At 42.5% G+C, this 20,455-nt stretch overlaps 1 protein-coding gene across 1 annotated transcript in view; it reads right to left on the reverse strand.

Moving 5' to 3' along the window:
• Rapgef5 (Rap guanine nucleotide exchange factor 5) overlaps window positions 1-20,455 on the reverse strand; it is a 229,683-nt gene that overhangs the window by 119,839 nt on the left and 89,389 nt on the right. Inside the window, exon 8 of the mRNA XM_057782269.1 lies at window positions 1,288-1,361. Coding sequence (XP_057638252.1) covers window positions 1,288-1,361 — 74 coding nt within the window. The remainder of the gene's footprint in view (window positions 1-1,287; window positions 1,362-20,455) is intronic.

The raw sequence follows: 20,455 nt of genomic DNA on the forward strand, positions 1-20,455 counted from the left end.
TACAACCTCTACAGTCTTGACTGACAAAAGTTAAAGTGATTATTCCGGCGACAATCAATAGATTTTGGACCTTCAAAGCAAGCGGCAGTAGGATAACCACACTGCGTCCTCAAACACTTCATTTTAATACAAAGTGAATGGTTGTTGATACTGAGGTATACAATTCAAAATCTTGTCCATTTGTGATTTCGCTATTAGGGATCAACAGCACAGGGTCTCTGGCAGCTGAGGCATTGTTATAGTATGTCTGCAAGTTCCTTCTCTTCTACCAGCTTGAAGAGACGGTCAGTCATAAGGACCAAGTCCTTCTACTTCTTTGCTTTTTTTAAGAAGTGGAATCTATCATCTATCAATCTATCTCTCTGTCTATCTCTCTGTCTATCTATCTATCTATCTATCTATCTATCTATCTATCTATCTATCTACCTACTTACCTACCTATTTTCCTCTCTACCTATCAACCTATAGACACGTAGAGGGAAGGGAGGGAGAGAGAAAGAAGTGCATTCCTCTATCAATCACTATGCAGTAGTCACCATTTATCCGAAGAAGACACACCCTAAGATCCCCAGTGAGTCCTAAAACTATAAATAATACTGAACTCCCTATTTTTATATATATGTATGATTCATTTCTGCTTATATATTAAGCATTGTAAGAGATTAACAACACTAAGTAATAACAAGAGACAACAACTAACTCAATATACTATAGGAAATGTTATATGAAAATGGTCTTTTTCTTTTTCAAAATGTAACATAGTCACCCTTTTTGTGATGACGCAAGATGATAGAACAGGTAAGAGATGAGATGAGTGATGTAGGCGTTGCGATTTACCAGGCTAACCTGGAAGGGCGAATTGAAGAAGCCCTGCAATACCCAGGATGCTGAGCTGATAAATAGCTCTCTAGTAACTAAGGGAAGGAAGGGCACACAGTATTGATACTTTGAATAAAGAAAAATTTTGCATGCTGGGTGGGATGGGGCTACACTGCTCAGAGTGACACACAATTTAAAACATATGAATTGCTTACTTGAGGGACCTTTCTATTCAATATGTTTGGACAGTGAGTAATTAAAATTACAGAGAGTAACATCCATGTTACAGGAGGCTTTCTGTGTGAACAATTTAGGGTCTTTCTTTGGAAATGCCTTTATATATCAAAACTAAGCAGTTTATTCCCATGAAAATGAGTAATAACAGGACACATAAGGCAAATCTGCCTCATTCGTGACCTAACCACCCACAGGCGAGGAAGATGCACACTACGGCAGACCGCATCATACCTGAGGATCAGGAGCATCGTTAGCCTCGGTCACGGTTACGTGCTTGGCGGTATTTCCATCATCTTCTTCATCAGCTTTAAAAATAAAGACACACATATATGGCATCATAAGAAAATGTCTCGGGTAATTTTTTCCAGACAACAACTTGTCAGGGAAAAATGGACTTATAAAATGAAAACACAGCAGTACCGTTTGCTATGCGCATGGAAGGCTACCTGTCACACGGTGTCTGCCATGCACATTACCTCATCCACTAAACCAATGCCAGTGGAATGTTAATTCCAGCTCTCCTCTCCGTCCCTTCATTCAGTACTGCGCTTTACCAAAGGAACTCCAGGAACAGTAAGGGTGTCTATTCATTTTCAACTAGAAGAGTCGTTAAATTATTATTTTTTAATGGAGGACTGAACCAGGGGCTTCACATTCTACTGCTGAGCTGTGTTCACAGGTCTTTCACTCTTTTTATTTTTATTTTTAAGTTGTATCTTAGTAAGGTATCAAGGTAAGCCTTGAGTGGATCCTCCTACCTCAACTTCCCAAGTAACTGGGAGTATAACGCTGCACACATGCGCGCATGCGTTGTCGTGTTCTGGATGGCTCGATAAATGTCTTATTACAAAGGAAACGATACTTTATGGTTCAGTTACTGGGTACATTGCCACCACAAAATTCCAAACTCTAGAATCCTGTGTCCACTTCGTCCTTTCCTCTGGACCTCCCTGTCAAGCATTTTACAGCCCTTTCCTCACTGCTACAACAACCTCCCCACGAGGAGCTGGTTCCAGCCTCTCTATTTAATTCAGCAACTGCTAAAGTAATCAGTCTCAAAAAACATAAATACAAGTGCCACGCTTGGCCTGTGCATTCCTTATCTTAGATGTCTGCTCACTGCCAAGAGGATTCCTCCCACTCTCCAGCGTCTGTGGAATCTCTACTCTCACACATTATTCAATAAAAAATATAACATATTCAACCCTGACCCAAGTTTGACGACTGTGCAACTTTTCAGTGTGGACAACTTTGTTGTACAACTAATAACAAGTGTGCGCTGAGTGCCCACTCTGTACCTGGCATTGGCGTTCTGCTTACAAACAAGACAGATACACCCCATGAAGCATGCATATACCTGGGTACACGGTCAGTGACAGCTACAAGGGTAACATAGGCTGAAGTAAGGGCTGGGGAATGGCTAGCTATATAAAGTCTCTTGCCACCTGAGGAAGGGAGTGTGGGTCCTGCAGGTTTTTTTCTGATTTCCACATGAACACCATATCATAAGCAACTCCCCACAATCCCCCTACATGTGCGCACACACACACACACACACACACACGAGCGCACACACACACACACAAGTCAATGGGATAAAGGGAGTGGCACTATTAGGAAATGTGGCCTGGTTGGAGAAAGTGTGCCATTCCAGCACCACTTCTGCCTGCAGGCCACATCATGATGATAGTGGAAACTCTGAAACTGTAAGTGAGCCACCCCAATTAGATGTTCTCTTTATAAGAGTTGCCATGGTCAGGGTGTCTCTTCACAGCAATAAAAACCCTGACTAAGACAAAGCTGGTACCAGAGACTGGGGTATTGTTGTGATGGGCCTGACCATGTGTTTGCTTGGAGGAATTTAGACTTTGCTACATTGAGTTAGAAAAGCAATGGAATGCTTTAAGCCCTGCTTAATGGGCCATACTAGTAGGAACATGGAAGACAGTGGTGCCGAGAATTATTTGAACTATGGGGGTGCACACTCAGGAGGTTTCAGAAGAGAAGAGTTTTAGCATGTCGCCTAGAGATTGCTCTTGTGATATTTTGGTAAAGAAGTGGCTGTCTTTTGCCCTTTTCCAGAGAGTCTCCCTGGGGCTAATTGGATTAATTTCGTTGGCAGAAAAATAATCTCAAACAGCCTTGTATACATTCTGTTGTGTGGATATTAATGGCAACTCTAATGAAGATTTAAAATTAAAAGAACAAGGTGAGCAAGGAAAAACATTTGAGGAGAAAAAGAGTACCTGAAAGTGGAATGTTGCTCTAGGAGATAAACAGATAAAGTGAATAATGACCTCAGGGCAAAGTCTCACCCAGTTAAATTTCCAACTTGTGAAAAGGAACTGAAGAAAGGCTTAGAACCCAGTCTGGCAGTGCACACCATTAATCCTGGCATTGGGAAGACAGAGGCTGGTGGATCTCTGAGTCTGAGGTAGCCTGGTCTACACAGCGAGTTTCTGGGCAGCCAACTTTAGGCAGTGAACGAAAATGCTGGTGAAGATGTAATTGAATAAGGGCAGGGGGCATGTTCCAGTCCCAGTAAACAGCAGAATTTAGCAGTTTTGGCCATGTGGTTCTGGCTTTAGAGTTAAGGATAGAAGAAAGGAGTTATGGTATAAAGCCGCTGAGGCCAGGCATGTATCAGAGATGTCCCAGAATGGAGGCTTAGTAGAGAGGTAAGTGCATGAAGCCGTGAAGTTGAAGCCTGACTTGCCTTAGAGAACCAAGGCGTCGGAGATGCCAGAGTCGTGAGATATCTACAGGGAAAGCTGCTAACAGGGAGTGGAACGAGCCAAAGAGAAAGACGTGTGTTACAGTCAAATCTAAGCAGAATTGGAGCTCTGAAGAGTGTTTGGACATCAGACACGGAGATGCAGAGTTTGGAGTTTGCCCAGCTGGTTTTCAGCCTTGCTTTGGTCCAGTATTTTCTACTATGCTCCCCTCCCTATGTTCTATAATCATGGTAATGTATATCCTATGCCATTATATGTTAGAAAAGTGTTTTGCTTCTTGATTTTCATTTTATAGGGGATTACAGTTAAGAGATTGCATGAATCTCAGAACAGACTTTCAACTTTGGACTTTTAAACGTAGAGACTGTGATAGACTACGGGAGCTTTTGAAGTTGGACTAAGCACATTTTACCTTCGAGGGCCAGAGAGAGGAATGTGGTGGTTTGGAAGAAAACGGCCCCCAAAGAAAGTGGCACTATTGGGAGGTGTGGCCTTGTTGGAGGAAGTGTGTCACTATGGGGGTGGGCCTTGAGGTCTCTTTTGCTCATGCTTCCCTCAGTGTGTCAGTCAGTCAACTTCCTGTTGCCTGAAAGATGTCAAACTCTCAGCTACTGCTCCAGCACCACATCTGCCTGCATGCCGCCATGTTCTCCGCCATGATGATAATGGACTGAACTCTGAAACTGTGAGCGAGTCATCCAATTAAATTCTTTCCTTAAAAAAGTTGCACAGTCATGGTATTTTTTTCACAGCAATGAAAAAAAAACCTAAGACAGCAGTAGAATCTTTGAACTAAGATAAGATGAAAAGTCATACAAATACAACTATGAAAATGCAGCAGACTCTCTGTGGGGATCATGCAAGCCAGGAGGACATGGGTGCTGTGCTTCTCAGAATAATCATATTTGGGATGAGACTTAAGGCCGAGCTAATCACTCACTGCAGGACATAGTGATCCATGACAAACCTGGAGACAGTACAGACCACAGTACATTTAGACTTGAGCCAGAATCTGTATCCTTTGATGCTTATGTCCTCAATGTCTGTCAACTTGTTTGTGGATGATACCATAGCAGCAAAAAGAAACAGAGAGGCCGGTCAGGAGACTGCTACAGTGGCCTGTAGAAATGGAACGACTTAGGCCAGGGAGGCAGCAAAGAGAACGACAGAGGTGGAGGGCTTGGGCTGTACTCTTTGACAGAATGAGCCCACCTGACAACGAGCTGAGTCTGGGAGGGAGCTGCGGGAAAGAGATGATGGGCATCCGCCGTCAGTGATGATCCTCATCTTTCTGCCCTCTCCATCAAAGTGACAAGGATACAACCCTGTACCCTAACTGCACCTATGGACTCTCTTACTGTGGAATTATACATATCACACTTTCTGCTTAGTAGTTTTATCATTTTGTGTGCTTTTGCTTTTGCATGCCTTTTGTGCCTGCTGTTTGCCACTTGCTATGAGGCCCTGTAAACAAGCAGGGATGACCAAGGCATTGCCAAGAGCTCAGAACGATTCTACTTACACCACTTACGTACAGACTTTAATAAGCTACATCTTTTAACTATTCATGAAAGGAGGGAGTGTAGTTCCCCTATTAAACTACCAGATAACTAAGATCACTCCTACCAGCTGAGCATGCCCAGGCTTGGCGGGGACGGTGGAAGTAGAAAGAGGCTTTGCCCTATTTTCAGCAAAAGTTCCCATTCGTGCTTGTTCAAAACAGGTCCCCTATTGCTCCTCTGGGCCACTTAGGAGGAAATTTAAAGACACAAAACCAAAAACAAACACTAGCAGAGACCAGGAAAGGAAAAATAATTTAGAAAAACGATCCCAACTCCTCTTAAAAAGGTAACAGACCCCAAAAGCAATAATTCCACTTAGTCAAATGAATTTCCATATGAAGTTTCATCCGGTGAGCAAACTACTGTACATGAATGGAGGCTTCCTTTACGTGAAGACAGTTGTGAAATACTGGCGTACACCGTAAAGACGTGTCTCTGCCTACAGTGCCTGCTGACTGGTTTAGTAAAGAGCCGAATGGTCAACAGCCACGCAGGAGAGGATAGCTGGGATTTCTGGGGAGAGGCAAGAGAGGGCGGGATCTAGGTACACAGACTTTGCTAGAGATTCTGTAGAAGTTAGACATGGTACACAACAGAGGTAACCAAGCCACATGACTGGATGTAAATGAACAGAGACAGGTTAATTTACATTATAAGAACTAGCTGGAAAAAAGCCCAAGCTAAGACCAAGCTTTCATAATTAATAATACGTCTCCCTGTCATTACTGGGGAGCTAGTGGTCCCACAAAAGAAAGTCTGACTACATTTGAGAAAGATTGTTACAGAGGACTGTGGGCATTTAATTTGTGATTTACTTATTTTCTTTCATTCCTCAAACCTTTACTTTTGATTAATAATAAAGAAAATAAAAGTTTGAAATAATTCATGCTTTTTTGAAACCATGTTCTGGGACCTAGGTGTTTCTTTTACTCATCTAATTCAACTAAGATACAGAACATTAGGGTAATGCATATGAACTGATTTTTTTAATGTCAGACAGAGCTAATACTGATTTTTTTTAGAAAGTTTGTGTATGTGTGTGTGTGTGTGTGCACGAGAGAGAGAGAGAGAGAGAGAGAGAGAGGAGACACACACACAAACACACACACAGGAATAGTTTTTTAGGTGGAGGGTGTTTCGAGACAGGGTTTCTCTGTGTAGCCCTGGCTGTCCTGGAACTCACTTTGTAGACTACCCTGGCCTCAAACTCACAAAGATCTACCCACCTCTACCTCCTGAGTGCTGGCACTAAAGCTGTGTGCCATCATGCCCAGCTCCAGAGAGTTCTTAATACAAAAAGGTAGAATCAAGAAAGAATAGATGAGCATACAAGAAAAAAAGATGAGTTTGTCCCCAGTAGCAATATTACATTCATCTACTCATTCATTCACTCATTCATGCCAGGATTCATGCCTGGGATTTAAGTGCACCTTGCCATTTGTCTTTATCAACAATACCACAGTACTCTCACATCTGTAGAGATGTCAATATCCACTGTCTGTTATTTCACGCAAAGGGCAGCCAGACTGTCTACATCTATATCCTGGAGGGGGAAGAAAAGAGAACGTCCTAATCCAGCATCTAAACAATCATTGCTTTTTAAAGAAAAAAAAAGCCACTGAATAATAATAATAACTCTCAGGGGGCATTAGCCTGTGCCTCACATATGAGAACAAAATTATTTGTTCTAGACTTTTAAAGATTCATGTTCACCCTAGGAAATCATGCATATGAAATATGTAATTGGAACTTTCTACTGAGCCTACAATATATACATTAATGTCAAAAAATATATTAGGAGGCAACTTCTCTCTTATCTCTTTATCTCTCCTAACAATGACGTCAGTGGCAAGAGGAGGAAGAGGCAGCCAGTTGTTTAGATTCTGGGTTCAATTTTTCTCTTATCTGATCTAATAAGGGTAGGTTGGAGGAGAGTTTCTATGCAAATATTGATTCTGGGACAGTTCCCTCCAGCAGGACGTGCTCATAGGAATGACACTTCTGGGAGCAGGGAGGCTAGAAGCCTCACCTTCTGCCAACACAAACCACCCCCTTATCTCTCCACACACAGAATCTAAAGCAAGAGGCAGTCTTTAAAAATAACTTTCAGCATAACAAAAAGACAAGTATAAGTCTCAGAGTCTGGACTTTGAATAGTGAATGTTAGAGGCCACATAAGAACTAACAGTATATGCAAACTACTTACCACTAATTCTCATAAGAGTACTTAGTTTAAATGCATCTATTTGTAAACCAGCCAGGAGGGAGCTCAGCGCTCTAGAGCTGACAGCTTCCAAGGCGTCACCAGCCTGCCTTGATAGCACTGTATTTCTGCCTTTTATCTTTTCTTTCAGAGCTTCATGCCTAAGCAGTATGCTTATTATCATTCTCAGCCTTCCTTAACCTCTCCATCTCCTCCCACATGCCCCCCAACTTCCCTAATTCCTGACCGCCTCACTATTGCATGCACACAATGCACACACACACACACACACACACACACACAGAGTCCATTTAGTGCTGCTTGTGTTTATGTGTTTATGGTTGACTTCCTGGGCTTGGATAACCCGTCTGGGGGTCATCCCTAGAGAAAGGCAATTCTTCTTTTCTCTGCAGCCATTTAATTGCCTGCAGCTCTTCATCTTAGGTAGAGGCTTGTGAGATCTTCCCCATCCACACTGGCATGAGGACGTGAGGAAAGGGACCCTTCACTCATTGTTAGTGGGACTGTGAACTAGAGCAGGCACGATGGAGACTGGTGTGGAAATTCCCCAGCAGATCTACTACACGACTCGGTTCACCACTCCTGAGCACATGACCAAAGGACTCGATAGCCTGCTCTCCAGCTACTTGCTCAGCCTTACCCACTGCTGCTTTATTCAAAAATATCCAGGAAATGAAGACAACCTAAACGTCCTTCAACTGATGAATAGATAATGAAAATGTAGTTTCTATACACAGAGGGATTTTATTCAGCTGTACAGTAAAACCAAATCATTACACTTGTGGGTAACCAAAAGTGTACTGAGTGAGGTAACCCTGGCCCTATGTCCCCAGAACAAGTTTTCCTTCCTTCCTTCCTTCCTTCCTTCCTTCCTTCCTTCCTTCCTTCCTTCCTTCCTTCCTTCCTTCCTTCCTTCCCTCCCTCCCTCCCTCCCTCCCTCCCTCCCTCCCTCCCTCCTTCCCTGTTTTGCCTACATATATGTATACACACCACATGCATGTCTGATGCCTTTGGAGGCAAGAAGAGGTGTCACATCCCCTAGAACTGGATACAGTTGTGAGCAACCATTTGGGTGATAGGGAACCAACTAGTATTCTCCAAGAGAGCACTCAGTGTTTTTAACCAAACCACTGAGCTATCTCCCCAGTCCCATGGAACAAATTTTCTCTCCCAACAACTTGCCATGATGGATACTAAGGAAACTCTCCTAATGACTCTATTAATATTACTTAAATCAAAATATAACAGGTAGCCTTTCAATTTTTAAATTTTATTTACTTTTGTTTGAGACAGAGTCTTGTCAGCTGGTCTAATATTTACTATGCTATTGTGAGATATTGCTTTAACTATGTAAAGATGTGTTGCATTTGTTTAACTATGTAAAGATGCTTTGCGTTTGTTTAACTATGTAATGATGTGTGTTTAATTATGTATTCTTACCTGCCTAAAGCACATGATTGGTCTAATATAATGCTGAATGGCCCAGCACTCCAGAGGCAGAGGCAGTCGGATCTCTGTGAGTTCAAGGCCAGCCTGGCCTACAAGAGCTAGTTCCAGGACAGGAACCAAAGCTACAGAGGAATCCTGTCTCAGAAAAAAACAACAACAACAAAAAACAAACAACAACAACAATAAACAAAACAGAAGTTGAATGGCCAATAGCTAGAACAAGGGAGATAAGAGAGGGAGGAGCCTGGACTCAGTCTGAAAGACGCCCCCCCATACTTGAAAGACCCCCATGCCCATGTACTATGTTAAAATTTAGCTGGGCCCCACGGCTCAGCCGATGGTAAAATTGGATATCTATGGGTTGCAGACTCACTGACTAGGCTAAGGAGAGGGAATACTCCACCCCACCCCCCAAGGCATTCTATCTCAACTGTCAACTTGCTGCAGAATGCTCTATCTAGCTTTGTGGATTTTCAGGACTGAGGAGAGGGAATACTCCACCCCCCAAGACATCCTATCTAAACTGTCAACTTGCTGCAGGGTGTTTTATCTGGCTTTATGGTTTTTCGGGGAAATTAGAGAATAGACATGGGGCCATCTCCAGGGTGAGCTAAGCCCGCCAATTTGACAACCAATGAAATGCTTGTTGCTAGGCAGCCTCTTATGTAACTCCGAAATCCCTATAAATACATGATGTGCCCTCAGCCCTGCATGCTCAGTAACTTAGTTGTAACTTGGTTACTGCAGCATCCACAGGCCCTGTGTATCCAATAAACTGCCTCGTGCTTTTGCATCCAGTGGATTGGTTCTGGTTCTTGGGTGGAAGACTCCTTGATAGACACCTCTCTCCGAGGGTCTCTCAAGTCCACCAGACAGACAAGTCATAAGAGCTAGTGGGATAAGCATAAGATAAGGCCAGGCATTCATAAATAATATTAAATTGCTGTGTCATGATTTGGGTGCTGCCTGGTGGCCCCAAGGAGAGCCTGCCAGGCTGGCCTCTCAGTCACAGGAGTGTGCCTGCGTTGTCCTGCTGATCCTGCGATGACAAGCAGTGATGCTTATTGAAGATTCCTCAATGACTTTGTAAAGCAGAGACCTACACTCATGTGGAGCACCGAACATACAAGAAGAGTGCATTACAGTCAGTGCACTTGTAAAAGCTGTTTGTCTGTGGTTTATTTTTAAAGAACTGACATGTCAAAGAAAACTTGACCTGAAGACAGAAATTCAGCATTTTAAGTAGCTTGTGAATAGTCAGAAAAGATAATTAAGAAAGATAATCTACTGAACACTTGGCAGAGTTTAAGGTGTGGCAACAGGAGAATCCTTCACATATGCGGCATCTTCTCTGAGACAGAGTTTAAGGTAACAGGAGAATCCTTCACATATGCGGCATCTTCTCTGAAACAGAGTTTAAGGTGTGGCAACAGGAGAAACCTTCACATATGCAGCATCTTCTCTGAGACAGAGTTTAAGGTGTGGCAACAGGAGAATCCTTCACATATGCGGCATCTTCTCTGAGACAGAGCCAGCCAAACTGCACACCATCCAGCTCATTCTTTGTGTTCTGTTTTTCTGAAACAGTCTGACTACAGCTCAGGTTATCCTGTTGCCTCTATTTCCTGGGTGCTGGCTTTCCTGGCCAGGGATACCACATATTACTCATGTTAATCTTGGGTTGAATTTCTTTTCAGTTCTTTCCCTCTGCAGAGAAAGAGGGCAGAATGCAACAAAAAATTTGAAAAGTAGTTAAGATCAAAATGGATTAGAACTGGTATTTTTCATAGGTGGGAGCATTATATGGATGGAGGTGGGGTCCTTCACGTGTTCTGTGGACTGTGGACATACAGAAGGCAGGAAAGCACTGCAGAGTTTCCAGCCGCAGCAGGCAGGACCCAGTTCCTCTTTATGTAAACCATCAGCTGTTGTTTTGTACCATCCTGCAGAGGTCTCATAATATTGTTTTAGGAAGCCCCTCCACAGCACACCCTGCACATTCAGCAAGGAGCTCTGCGTGAAGTGGCAGGGTAGCGGCTGCAGCAACATGTGCACATATTGCCAACACATCCACAGCTGCTTCCAAATGCTCACATCCTTCCTTATCTATAAAACTAAGAAAAGCAGTCCCAGATTGTGACTGTATTAGTGACAGTGTTTATTTTAGTGTTGAAACTGAAGATTAGGGGGCAGTATCTACAACCTGGTGCCTGCACATGGCAGAGTGTTTGAGTCTGGATTCAATGCTGACCAGGGATCACACACCCATGTTTTGCTAGCTTGCCAGATGATGGTAGTGTTAATCATTTCAAATGCTTCTTTCCAGATCCTTCTTCCTGAAAGCTTGCCCTGGGCTCTCCTCTCTTTGCCTCTTTCCTCAGAGATCTTATCTGCTCTTGTGGGTTCAATCTGCATCACAATGCAGATTATTCACCAATCTGGGTTTCTATTCCTATCCCCGTGAGGCTCAGGCCCACACTGCCAATCACACACTGAATCCTTCCATTTTATACAACATGACATCAACTATGAAAAAACTACTGTGGCAGGTGTGTGGGGTGGGATCCCCAGGCTAACAAGCTGCCTTGTGGGTTCTTGATATCCCCATGAGGTTCTAGGGCAGGGGAAGGTTTGGTCCTCTCTTCAGTCTGTTTCCAAGCACTCTTAAGATTATCCTCATCTAACAGATGACAAAGCTAAACCCCGAAGAGGACAAATAGTTCTAGAATGGCACAGGAAACCAGTGAAGGAGACACCTTACGTACTCAGGTGTCACTGTATCAAAATGTTCTACAAACTTAGCTGCTGAAAATGAACAAGAGTGAGGCTAAGATAAAGGAAGCAAGAGTGGGGGTACTGAGAGTGCTCCACACAAGAGTGGGGGTACTGATAGTGCTCCACACAAGAGTGGGGGTACGGATAGTGCTCCACACAAGAGGAGGGGTACGGATAGTGCTCCACACAAGAGTGGGGGTGCAGATAGTGCTCCACACAAGAGTGGAGATACTGATAGTGCTCCACACAAGAGTGGGGGTACTGATAGTGCTCCACACAAAAGTGGGGGTACTGATAGTGTTCCACACAAGAGTGGGGGTGCAGATAGTGCTCCACACAAGAGTGGAGATACGGATAGTGCTCCACACAAGAGTGGGGGTACTGATAGTGCTCCACACAAGAGTGGGGGTACTGATAGTGCTCCACACAAGAGTGGGGGTACGGATAGTGTTCCACACAAGAGTGAAGATACTGATAGTGCTCCACACAAGAGTGAGGGTACTGATAGTGCTCCACACAAGAGTGGGGGTACTGATAGTGCTCCACACAAGAGTGGGGGTACTGATAGTGTTCCATACAAGAGTGGGGGTGCAGATAGTGCTCCACACAAGAGTGGGGGTACTGATAGTGCTCCACACAAGAGTGGGGGTACGGATAGTGCTCCACACAAGAGGAGGGGTACGGATAGTGCTCCACACAAGAGTGGGGGTATGGATAGTGCTCCACACAAGAGTGGACCAGGGTTATCTAGCAAGAGTTTAGGTTCTAAAAATTAGAGCCATGAGAACTTAGTCTTTTATAGCTTTCTAGTGCAGGGAGACAGAAGTCTACCAGAATCATCAAGACAATGCGAGGTAGTGAGGATGCTGCACCAGGAGCTGAGCAGCTTCCCTGGAGCTGCAGCATAACCAGCGTGTGTTCCACACTGCACACTTGACTGCGGGGCTTCAGCTCCAAGGACAGCTTTCTTGCTGCTTCATTCACTTGCTTCTGAGGTTGAAGGTTTCTATTTCAGTTCTCAGGTCTTTGTCTCTCAGCCAAGACTCTTCAAACTTCATTTTCTTTTACTTCATAAGACGTTTTAACAGTGTTTACTTTTAAGTAAGATTTAATAAGTTCAGTTAATGGAAAAATTATTCAACAGAAAAAAATGATAATGTCACTAGAACAAAGAGTATTATATATCAGGCGCTGAAAGAGAGTATAAATATTCACTACTGGCCAAGGCAACGAAGAGGTAATCTGGACCTGATCCATGCAAGTAACTTCTTTTCTTGCTATGCTCACTAGAAATGTATTGCGGGGAAAAGTTTGATTTTAATGTGAAGATGACTTGTGTTTCATTCAAGTTTTACAAAAAACAAAAATGAAGCAACCCTTGGTTACAATATTTTTTTTTCTATATTTTTCATGAGAGGCAGAACAATTCGGGCCTTTTGAAGCGGCTTTCCAGGATGTGTTCTGGCTAGAGGACAGATGGAGACCAATCTGTTATAGTCCCATGGTGCAGGAAACGGCCAGATACGTTCACTTTAAAGGATCCTAAAGCACTCGGTTACTCTATATAATTTCTCCTGGGAATTAAGTTCCAAAGATTTATCAAAGCTTGTAAAAGAAAGATGGTTTTGAGGCCTAACTAGGCCAGGAAAGCCATGTACTTCATGCCATGTCATTTACCCTACCAACAAGCCCAGGGGCATGTGCTGTGAGTACCATTTCACAGAATCAGAAATGAGCCTCCAGAAGCCACTAAGCCATATGCCTGGCTAACCAGGACCAAGTTGGAGTCCCTTGCTTTGTTTCCACAGCTACGTAATTATGCCTTTAGACAATAAGCTAGAAAGAAAACAGGTTACATCTCCACGGAACACCCTTATTAACTAAGGGTTTACAGTAAAAAAAAAAATCCACATTAGCATATATTAATTGTATGAAATCATCATCATACTTTACACACTTTACACACTAACACTCACATCCCCATTACCCTTTCTTATCTTGCCTCCCTTCCCCAAATAGGGTCCTTTTATTTTCATGTCTAGACTTCACATGTGAGGAAGACATGTCATTCCTGTCTACAACATGATTATCTCCACTTTTATGCATTTCCTTTTTTGTTAACATTTTTAGTGCTTGAGGTTCTTATACATGCATGTAACATATTTTGACTAAATCCACCCCCATTCTCTCCTCTTCAATTCTTCCCTTATCCCTACAATCACTTTCCCTCCCAAATTTATGTGCTCTTCTTAAAAGACACACTGAATCCATTTAGTGCTGCCTGTGTGTACATGGATGTAGGTCCATCTACAAGAACATGGGCAGCCTTTTGGGGAATCCACCAGTAAAGTAAATAGAGGCCCCCAGCAGCCCTCAGTTGTCAACAGCTCTTCAGCAGGGGAAATGGTGTGAGAGGTCCTTCTGTTGATGTGTTGCTTTCATTAGTTAATGAATAAAGAAACTGTTGATAGGGCAGAACTTACGTAGGTAGGGAAAACTAAATGGCATGCTGGGAGAAAGGAGGGAGAGTCAGAGAGACACCATGGATCCGCCACCAGAGTAAGACATGCTGCCAAAACTTAGCTGGTGAGGCACTGCCACGTGGCCATACACAGCTTAATAGAAATGGGTTAAACGAAGATGTAAGAGTTGGCCAATAAGAAGCTACAGCTAATGGGCCAAACAGTGTTTTAATCAATATAGTTTCTTGTTTTTATTCTGGTTCTTGGCGGCTGAGACAAACAAGCAGCCCTCTCCTTGCAACAGGATAGGACTTCAAGAGCCCTTTCCACTAAACATGCTAGGGTTTTTGTTGATCTTGTGCCAATTGCATGCATACAGTCATAGCCACTGTATTCATCAGAGAAAATACACCGTCATAGCCAGCAAATCCTGTTTCCCTGCAGACTCCACAATGATCCCTGATCCTGGAGGGTAGGAATAAGCTATAGAGATACCATTTAGAGCTAGCCATTCCAGTCTCCTGTTTTCTGTATTCTAAGCAGTTGTGAGTTTCTGCATTTTCATCATCCACTGCATAAAGAAGCTTCTCTGATGAGGGTTGAGTGAGGTAATGATCTATGGTATAAATAAAGGTAGAGCTTAGGGGCAGGTTATTATATTACCACGTCTATTTAGCAGAATACTAATGGTCTGATATTATTGAGCCATGGGCTTTGGACCACTTAATGGTGGTAGCAAGCATGAATTTAGTCTTGTGGAGTGGGATTTAAATCCAGTCAGAAAGTGGAAGATTATTTCCATAACAGTCATGCTCTTTTTCCACCAGTAGGCATAATCTGATTTTCTTCTTCTTTATGGCTGAAGAACACTTATGTGTGTGAACGTGCATGTGTGTTTTCTTACATTTCTTTATTCATCTGTTGATGAGCATTAACCTAGTCTCATAATCTGGCTACCATAGATTATACAGTGATAAACACATGTACCGGTATCACCTTAGTAAGCTGCCTCAGATTCCCTATGGGTATATATTGACATGGATAGATAATGTGGTATTTGTATTCTTAATTTTTCTTTTTTTAACGACAGAATCCCTATTCTGATTTCCATCCTAGCTGTATTTATCTTCTACCAGTATTGTGCACAAGTCCCCTTCTCTACCCCACCCCCACTCTTCATTCTTGTTAGTAGTTGCTTAATTTTCTTGAAGATGCTATTTCTTTTATTGATTTTTATTGAGATCTACATTTTTCTCTGCTCCCCTCCCCACCTCTCCCCTCCCCCTCAACCCTCTGCCAAGGTCCCTATTCTCCCAATTTACTCAGGAGATCTTGTCTTTTTCTACTTCCCATGAAGATTAGATCCATGTATGTCTCTCTTAGGGTCCTCATTATTGTCTAGGTTCTCTGGGATTGTGATTTGTGGGCTGGTTTTCTTTGCTTTTTGTTTAAAAACCACTTATGAGTGAATACATGTGATAACTGTCTTTCTGGGTCTGGGTTACTTCACATCAAAATGATGTTTTCTACATCCATTTGCCTGCAAAATTCAAGACGTCACTTTTTTCTGCTGTGTAGTACTCCATTGTGTAAATGTATCACATTTTCCTTACCCATTCTTCAGTTGAGGGGCATATAGGTTGTTTCCAGGTTCTGGCTATGACAAACAATGCTGCTATGAACATAGTTGAGCACGTGTCCTTGGAAGATACTATTTTTGATGGTGGGTTGCATTCCCCTAATGCGTAAAGGTGTTGAGTACTTTTATGTATATACTGACTATTTATATATCTTTTGAGAACTGTCTGCTCAGCTCATTTGCCAATTTATTTATTGGGTGTTTGTTCTGTTGGTGACTGATATTCTTTCTTCTTTATAATATTCTAGGTATTACTCTCCTATCAGATGACTAACTGGCAAAGACCATTTCCCATTCTTGTAGGCTCTCTCTTCGCTCTGGTAATTGCTTCCTTTGCAATATTTTGCAAAGTTTTCCTTAATTTCATGTAATCTCATCTGTGAACTATTGTTAGCATCTCCTGTGCTACTGGAATTCTTTTTGGAAACTCCCTTTTCCCTTCATCTTCGAGCATTTTCCTCTACTAATTTGCAAGCTTCAGGTCTTATACTAAGGCCTTTGATTCATTTTGATCGACTTTTGCTCAGGGTGAAAGCAGAACTAGTTTTATTTTTCTACATGTGGAAGTCCAGCGACCAGCACTATTTGTTGCTAGCTTTTCTCCAGTGCATATTTTTGGTAACTTTGTTCATAACCACTGCTTGACTATAGCTGGTCCTTTTTGCTTTCATAAGAACTTTAAACTTATTTTTATTTTTACTTATGTGAAGAATATTGTTGGAATTACTTAGGATGACATTGCATACGCAAGCTACCACTTTGGTAATATATAATATAATTTTCACAATATTAATTGTCTATCCCTGACGCTGAAGGCCTTTATCTCCTAGAGTCTTTTTCAGTTTCTATTTTTAGATTTTATAATCTTCATTGTATAATCCTTTTACTCCATGATTTTTCCATTTCTTTTCTGAGAGTAGAAATACAGTGTTTCAGATTACAGTATTATAATCTTCCGCCATCCCTACTATGTTTTATTTTTGAACTGTTAATAATTATATTGCTAAATCTTTACACTAACATCACAGTGGAATTTTAAAACTTGCAGAGTACTCCCATAATTCCATGGAGAACCTTGTGCTTGTAATCATAAGCAATGATACCATATGGACCAATTGGTAAATAAAACAAACAAGGGCAAAGGACAGCTTAAGAATAGTCCAAAAGGATGTGAAATTTTTCCTCATCCTCCGCCCATATCTCTCCTGCTAGCACAGAAAGGAGAGGTCATTTGCTCTCCATCTGGGGAAAGCAGGAGCAGCTCCATAGTACTTCTGCATGATCGTTACTAAGCTACACCAACTCACCAAGCATCGATGCCACCACGGCAAGAAGCGGGAAGGAAGGCAGCCGCACAACGGAAGAACGGATTGTGAAAGGCGGCTCAAAAGTGACTTGTAAGGAGCCAATGTGCTTCTCTCTTTGGCATTTTCATCCATGAATGGAATCTTTTTGCCTAGTCGGATCCACCTACCACTGGAATGAAGTCAAAGCTAGACCATGGAAAGGCAAAGTCACTGTCTCCAAGAGGAAGGAAGTCATAATGCAGCAAGCTGGAAAAGTTCAGGGCTGCTGCATATCGCTTCGTGGGCAGTGGGGAGGAGCATGAAAAGAGGCAGCAGACATGGGAGACAAGAGCTGTAAGTGGACACCCCTTCTGCCCTGATGAGAGGCAGCAATCACAGGGACATTAGCTTCACATGCTATAGAGATTGCCTCAACAGCCTCTAATCAGATTAGAATATCTCAACATGGACAGCCCTGAATTATGGACAGTAGGGATGTAGACTTTAATTTTTTGAAGTTTTTCTTTCTCAAGGTAGGAACATCCAGAAGTTTCTACATGTCTCAGGGACAGGGGCCAGTACAGGTTGAGCTCAACAAAGTAAGTCTTGGGCAGGGTAGCCAAGGATACAGGGAAGGCCCAGTATCCTGCAAGCTAAAGCAGCTCCTGCTCTTCATTATGATTGCGGGAACTGACAGGGCTCTCACATCTGCATCCTTCAAGTCCTGCAGGCCAGGTGCTGAATAATCCAGGAGGGGATTTTACCAGCTCCAGGAAAGGGTTGCATCCCAAGCAGCCTGCTTGCCAAAGCCCCAGAAGGAAGGCATCAGCAGAGCCAGCACGTCGTTCACCACAGTGGCTGCTGGCTGCGAGGGCCATGGAGCAGTTCTCCAGAACTTTGTGTTTCAGTGCTGTGGATAACTGAGAGTTTACATTACTCTCGTACGGAGTTAATGTAAGAACCTTAATGGCTCATAAGAGAAAATGTAATCTCTTAAGGTTGATGTATTTGAAGAAAAGAGTTTTGATCTTGCATTGGTTATCAGTTCAAACTAAATTTGAATTAACCTAAGAATGACTGTATAAATTTTTAGGATAAAATGTGATATTTTGACACATGTGTACACATGTATAAGTAATGATTTCATATACATGAAATGACACATGGTCACTGTTATATCTGGGAACACTAGTTTCAGGGGATTTGTCCTGAAATCTGAAGATATTCAAGGCCCTTTTATAAAATGGTGATCTCCTTGTTTATGACCTGTATAGATCCTCTCATATGCTTCTATGGCCTGCTGTATGTAATAACCAACACAGTGCAAAGGTGATGTACACAGTTACTGAGCTATTTTTAGAGAATAAGGGGAAAGTGTCTGCGCATGTTTAGTACATATAGGACCACAGCAGGCCTAACTAAACATGCACAAATAAGTACAGTGCACAAACTTGGGAAATGTCCTGGGAACACTGGGTTTCTATGAGGTGGGAGGAGACTCCAGCAGGATTTGCTCACATATCACCTGTTCATATGGATTTGTGTAGACGGAGGCTCCTTGTTCATTCCTGGCTGCCTAGACCCGAAATAATCACAGTCTCTGTCTACAGGTTTGACAAAGGGAGTGGCTGCCTACAGAAAACTTGGTCTAGGGTGTGTCCACTGCATATAAAATACTTTACTCAGAAAATAATGGCTTCATGTCTAAAGTATTGGAGCAAGTAACTGTTCCAGTTGTCTTTTGTATCATGTTAAAGTAGTCTTTTGCCTTCTCCCCCCTTTTGTATTGGGGTATAAAAGTGTATGAAAATTAAACACGGGTGAACTCAGAATTCAATATTCAGTGTCCACCGAGTCGCCTTCCTGCCACTATCCCACGCCTCTGAGTTTCTTTCATATCTCTGGGTCTCCTACCTCACGTTTCTAATCCTCACACTCCTACCCTAGAATGTGTGAGTTTTGTTGAAGCTGGTCTTTGACAAAAGGTAAAAGCACAGAAGCAAAAGATAGATGGGATAATTTAAATTAAAAAAAAACAAAAAGCTGGCAAGAAGCAAGCCAAGCTAAGGATGGCCATTCGTAAGAATAAGCCTCTGTGTCGTGATTTGGGAGCTGGGTGGCAGGACTCTCAAAGAGCAAAAACAAAGAGCCATAAATGCTAAGAGTAAAACCAGTCAACAACCCTGAAACTGTGTCATTTAGTTACCACATTCCCATGCTCCTCACCCCCAGTCTCCAGGTCTCTGGGAACCACTGCTGTGCCTTCTACTTTTCCTTTTTCAGACTGACGTTTTTACTGGGCATATGCATGAGACCACACAGAATCTGTCCTCCTATGCCTATATTATTTTGCTTAGCAGGGTATCCTTCAAGTCCTCACATCGAGAGATTTGGACAAGAGCAACAATGACCAGAAAGACAGGAGATCCTGGAAGGAGCAATAGCGGCACTTATACCCCAGGTCACCAACAGCTGTCTAGTTAGGCTTAAGGCACACTCAACAGGAGGAAGTGTATTCCTGGTTCTGTAAACTGAGACCACGGCCTGTGGAGAGACCTTACTATTGCCACTTCACTAAACCAGCATAATCTCTAACTGTATTCTGAATACTCACTCTTACCTTATACCCACAGATAAGCAGAGTTTATCTTACCAAAACTTTTTCTGCTCCAGAAAAACACAACTATTCCAAATGCAGAGGACAGCTGACTGTAGGGTGCCCAGACCCAAATGACATTCACAAGGTGACCATACACTGAAGCTCAGGAGACACTGGAAAAGGGGGTGAGGATGGGATGTCCGCTGCAGGAGAGTGTCTTCTGCAGGTGACAGGGAAGTTGACCAGCAACTCTCAACAATACGGTTTCCCAAACAAGCCTAAAAAGGACTCTGGAATTATAAAATTTTACCCCAAAAGATCTATAAGCAATTAATGGTTGCTGAGAAAAAAAAGAATGAAGAATTCTCTAATGACAAGCGCTGTGATAAGCTAGCCAATCCCAAGGGGTCAGTCTCAGCATCACCAAATGATCTGAGCAGGTAGTGTTTATAAACTTATATACATAAAAACACATATACATACACATATGGATGTATATATACATAAAATTATGGTTAACGAATAAGAAGCTATGAATTTGAGGAGTGGGAAGAATATAGGAGAAATTGAGGGAAGTGATAGAGGGGGAGAATAATATAAAATTGTATTTAAATATAAGATTCTTAAGTATTAACAACCGCTTCCACCTATGCCAATAAAAATCAGCT

The sequence above is a fragment of the Chionomys nivalis genome, chromosome 10 (genome assembly GCF_950005125.1).
Source record: "Chionomys nivalis chromosome 10, mChiNiv1.1, whole genome shotgun sequence".
In the NCBI taxonomy this organism is placed as follows: domain Eukaryota; kingdom Metazoa; phylum Chordata; class Mammalia; order Rodentia; family Cricetidae; genus Chionomys; species Chionomys nivalis.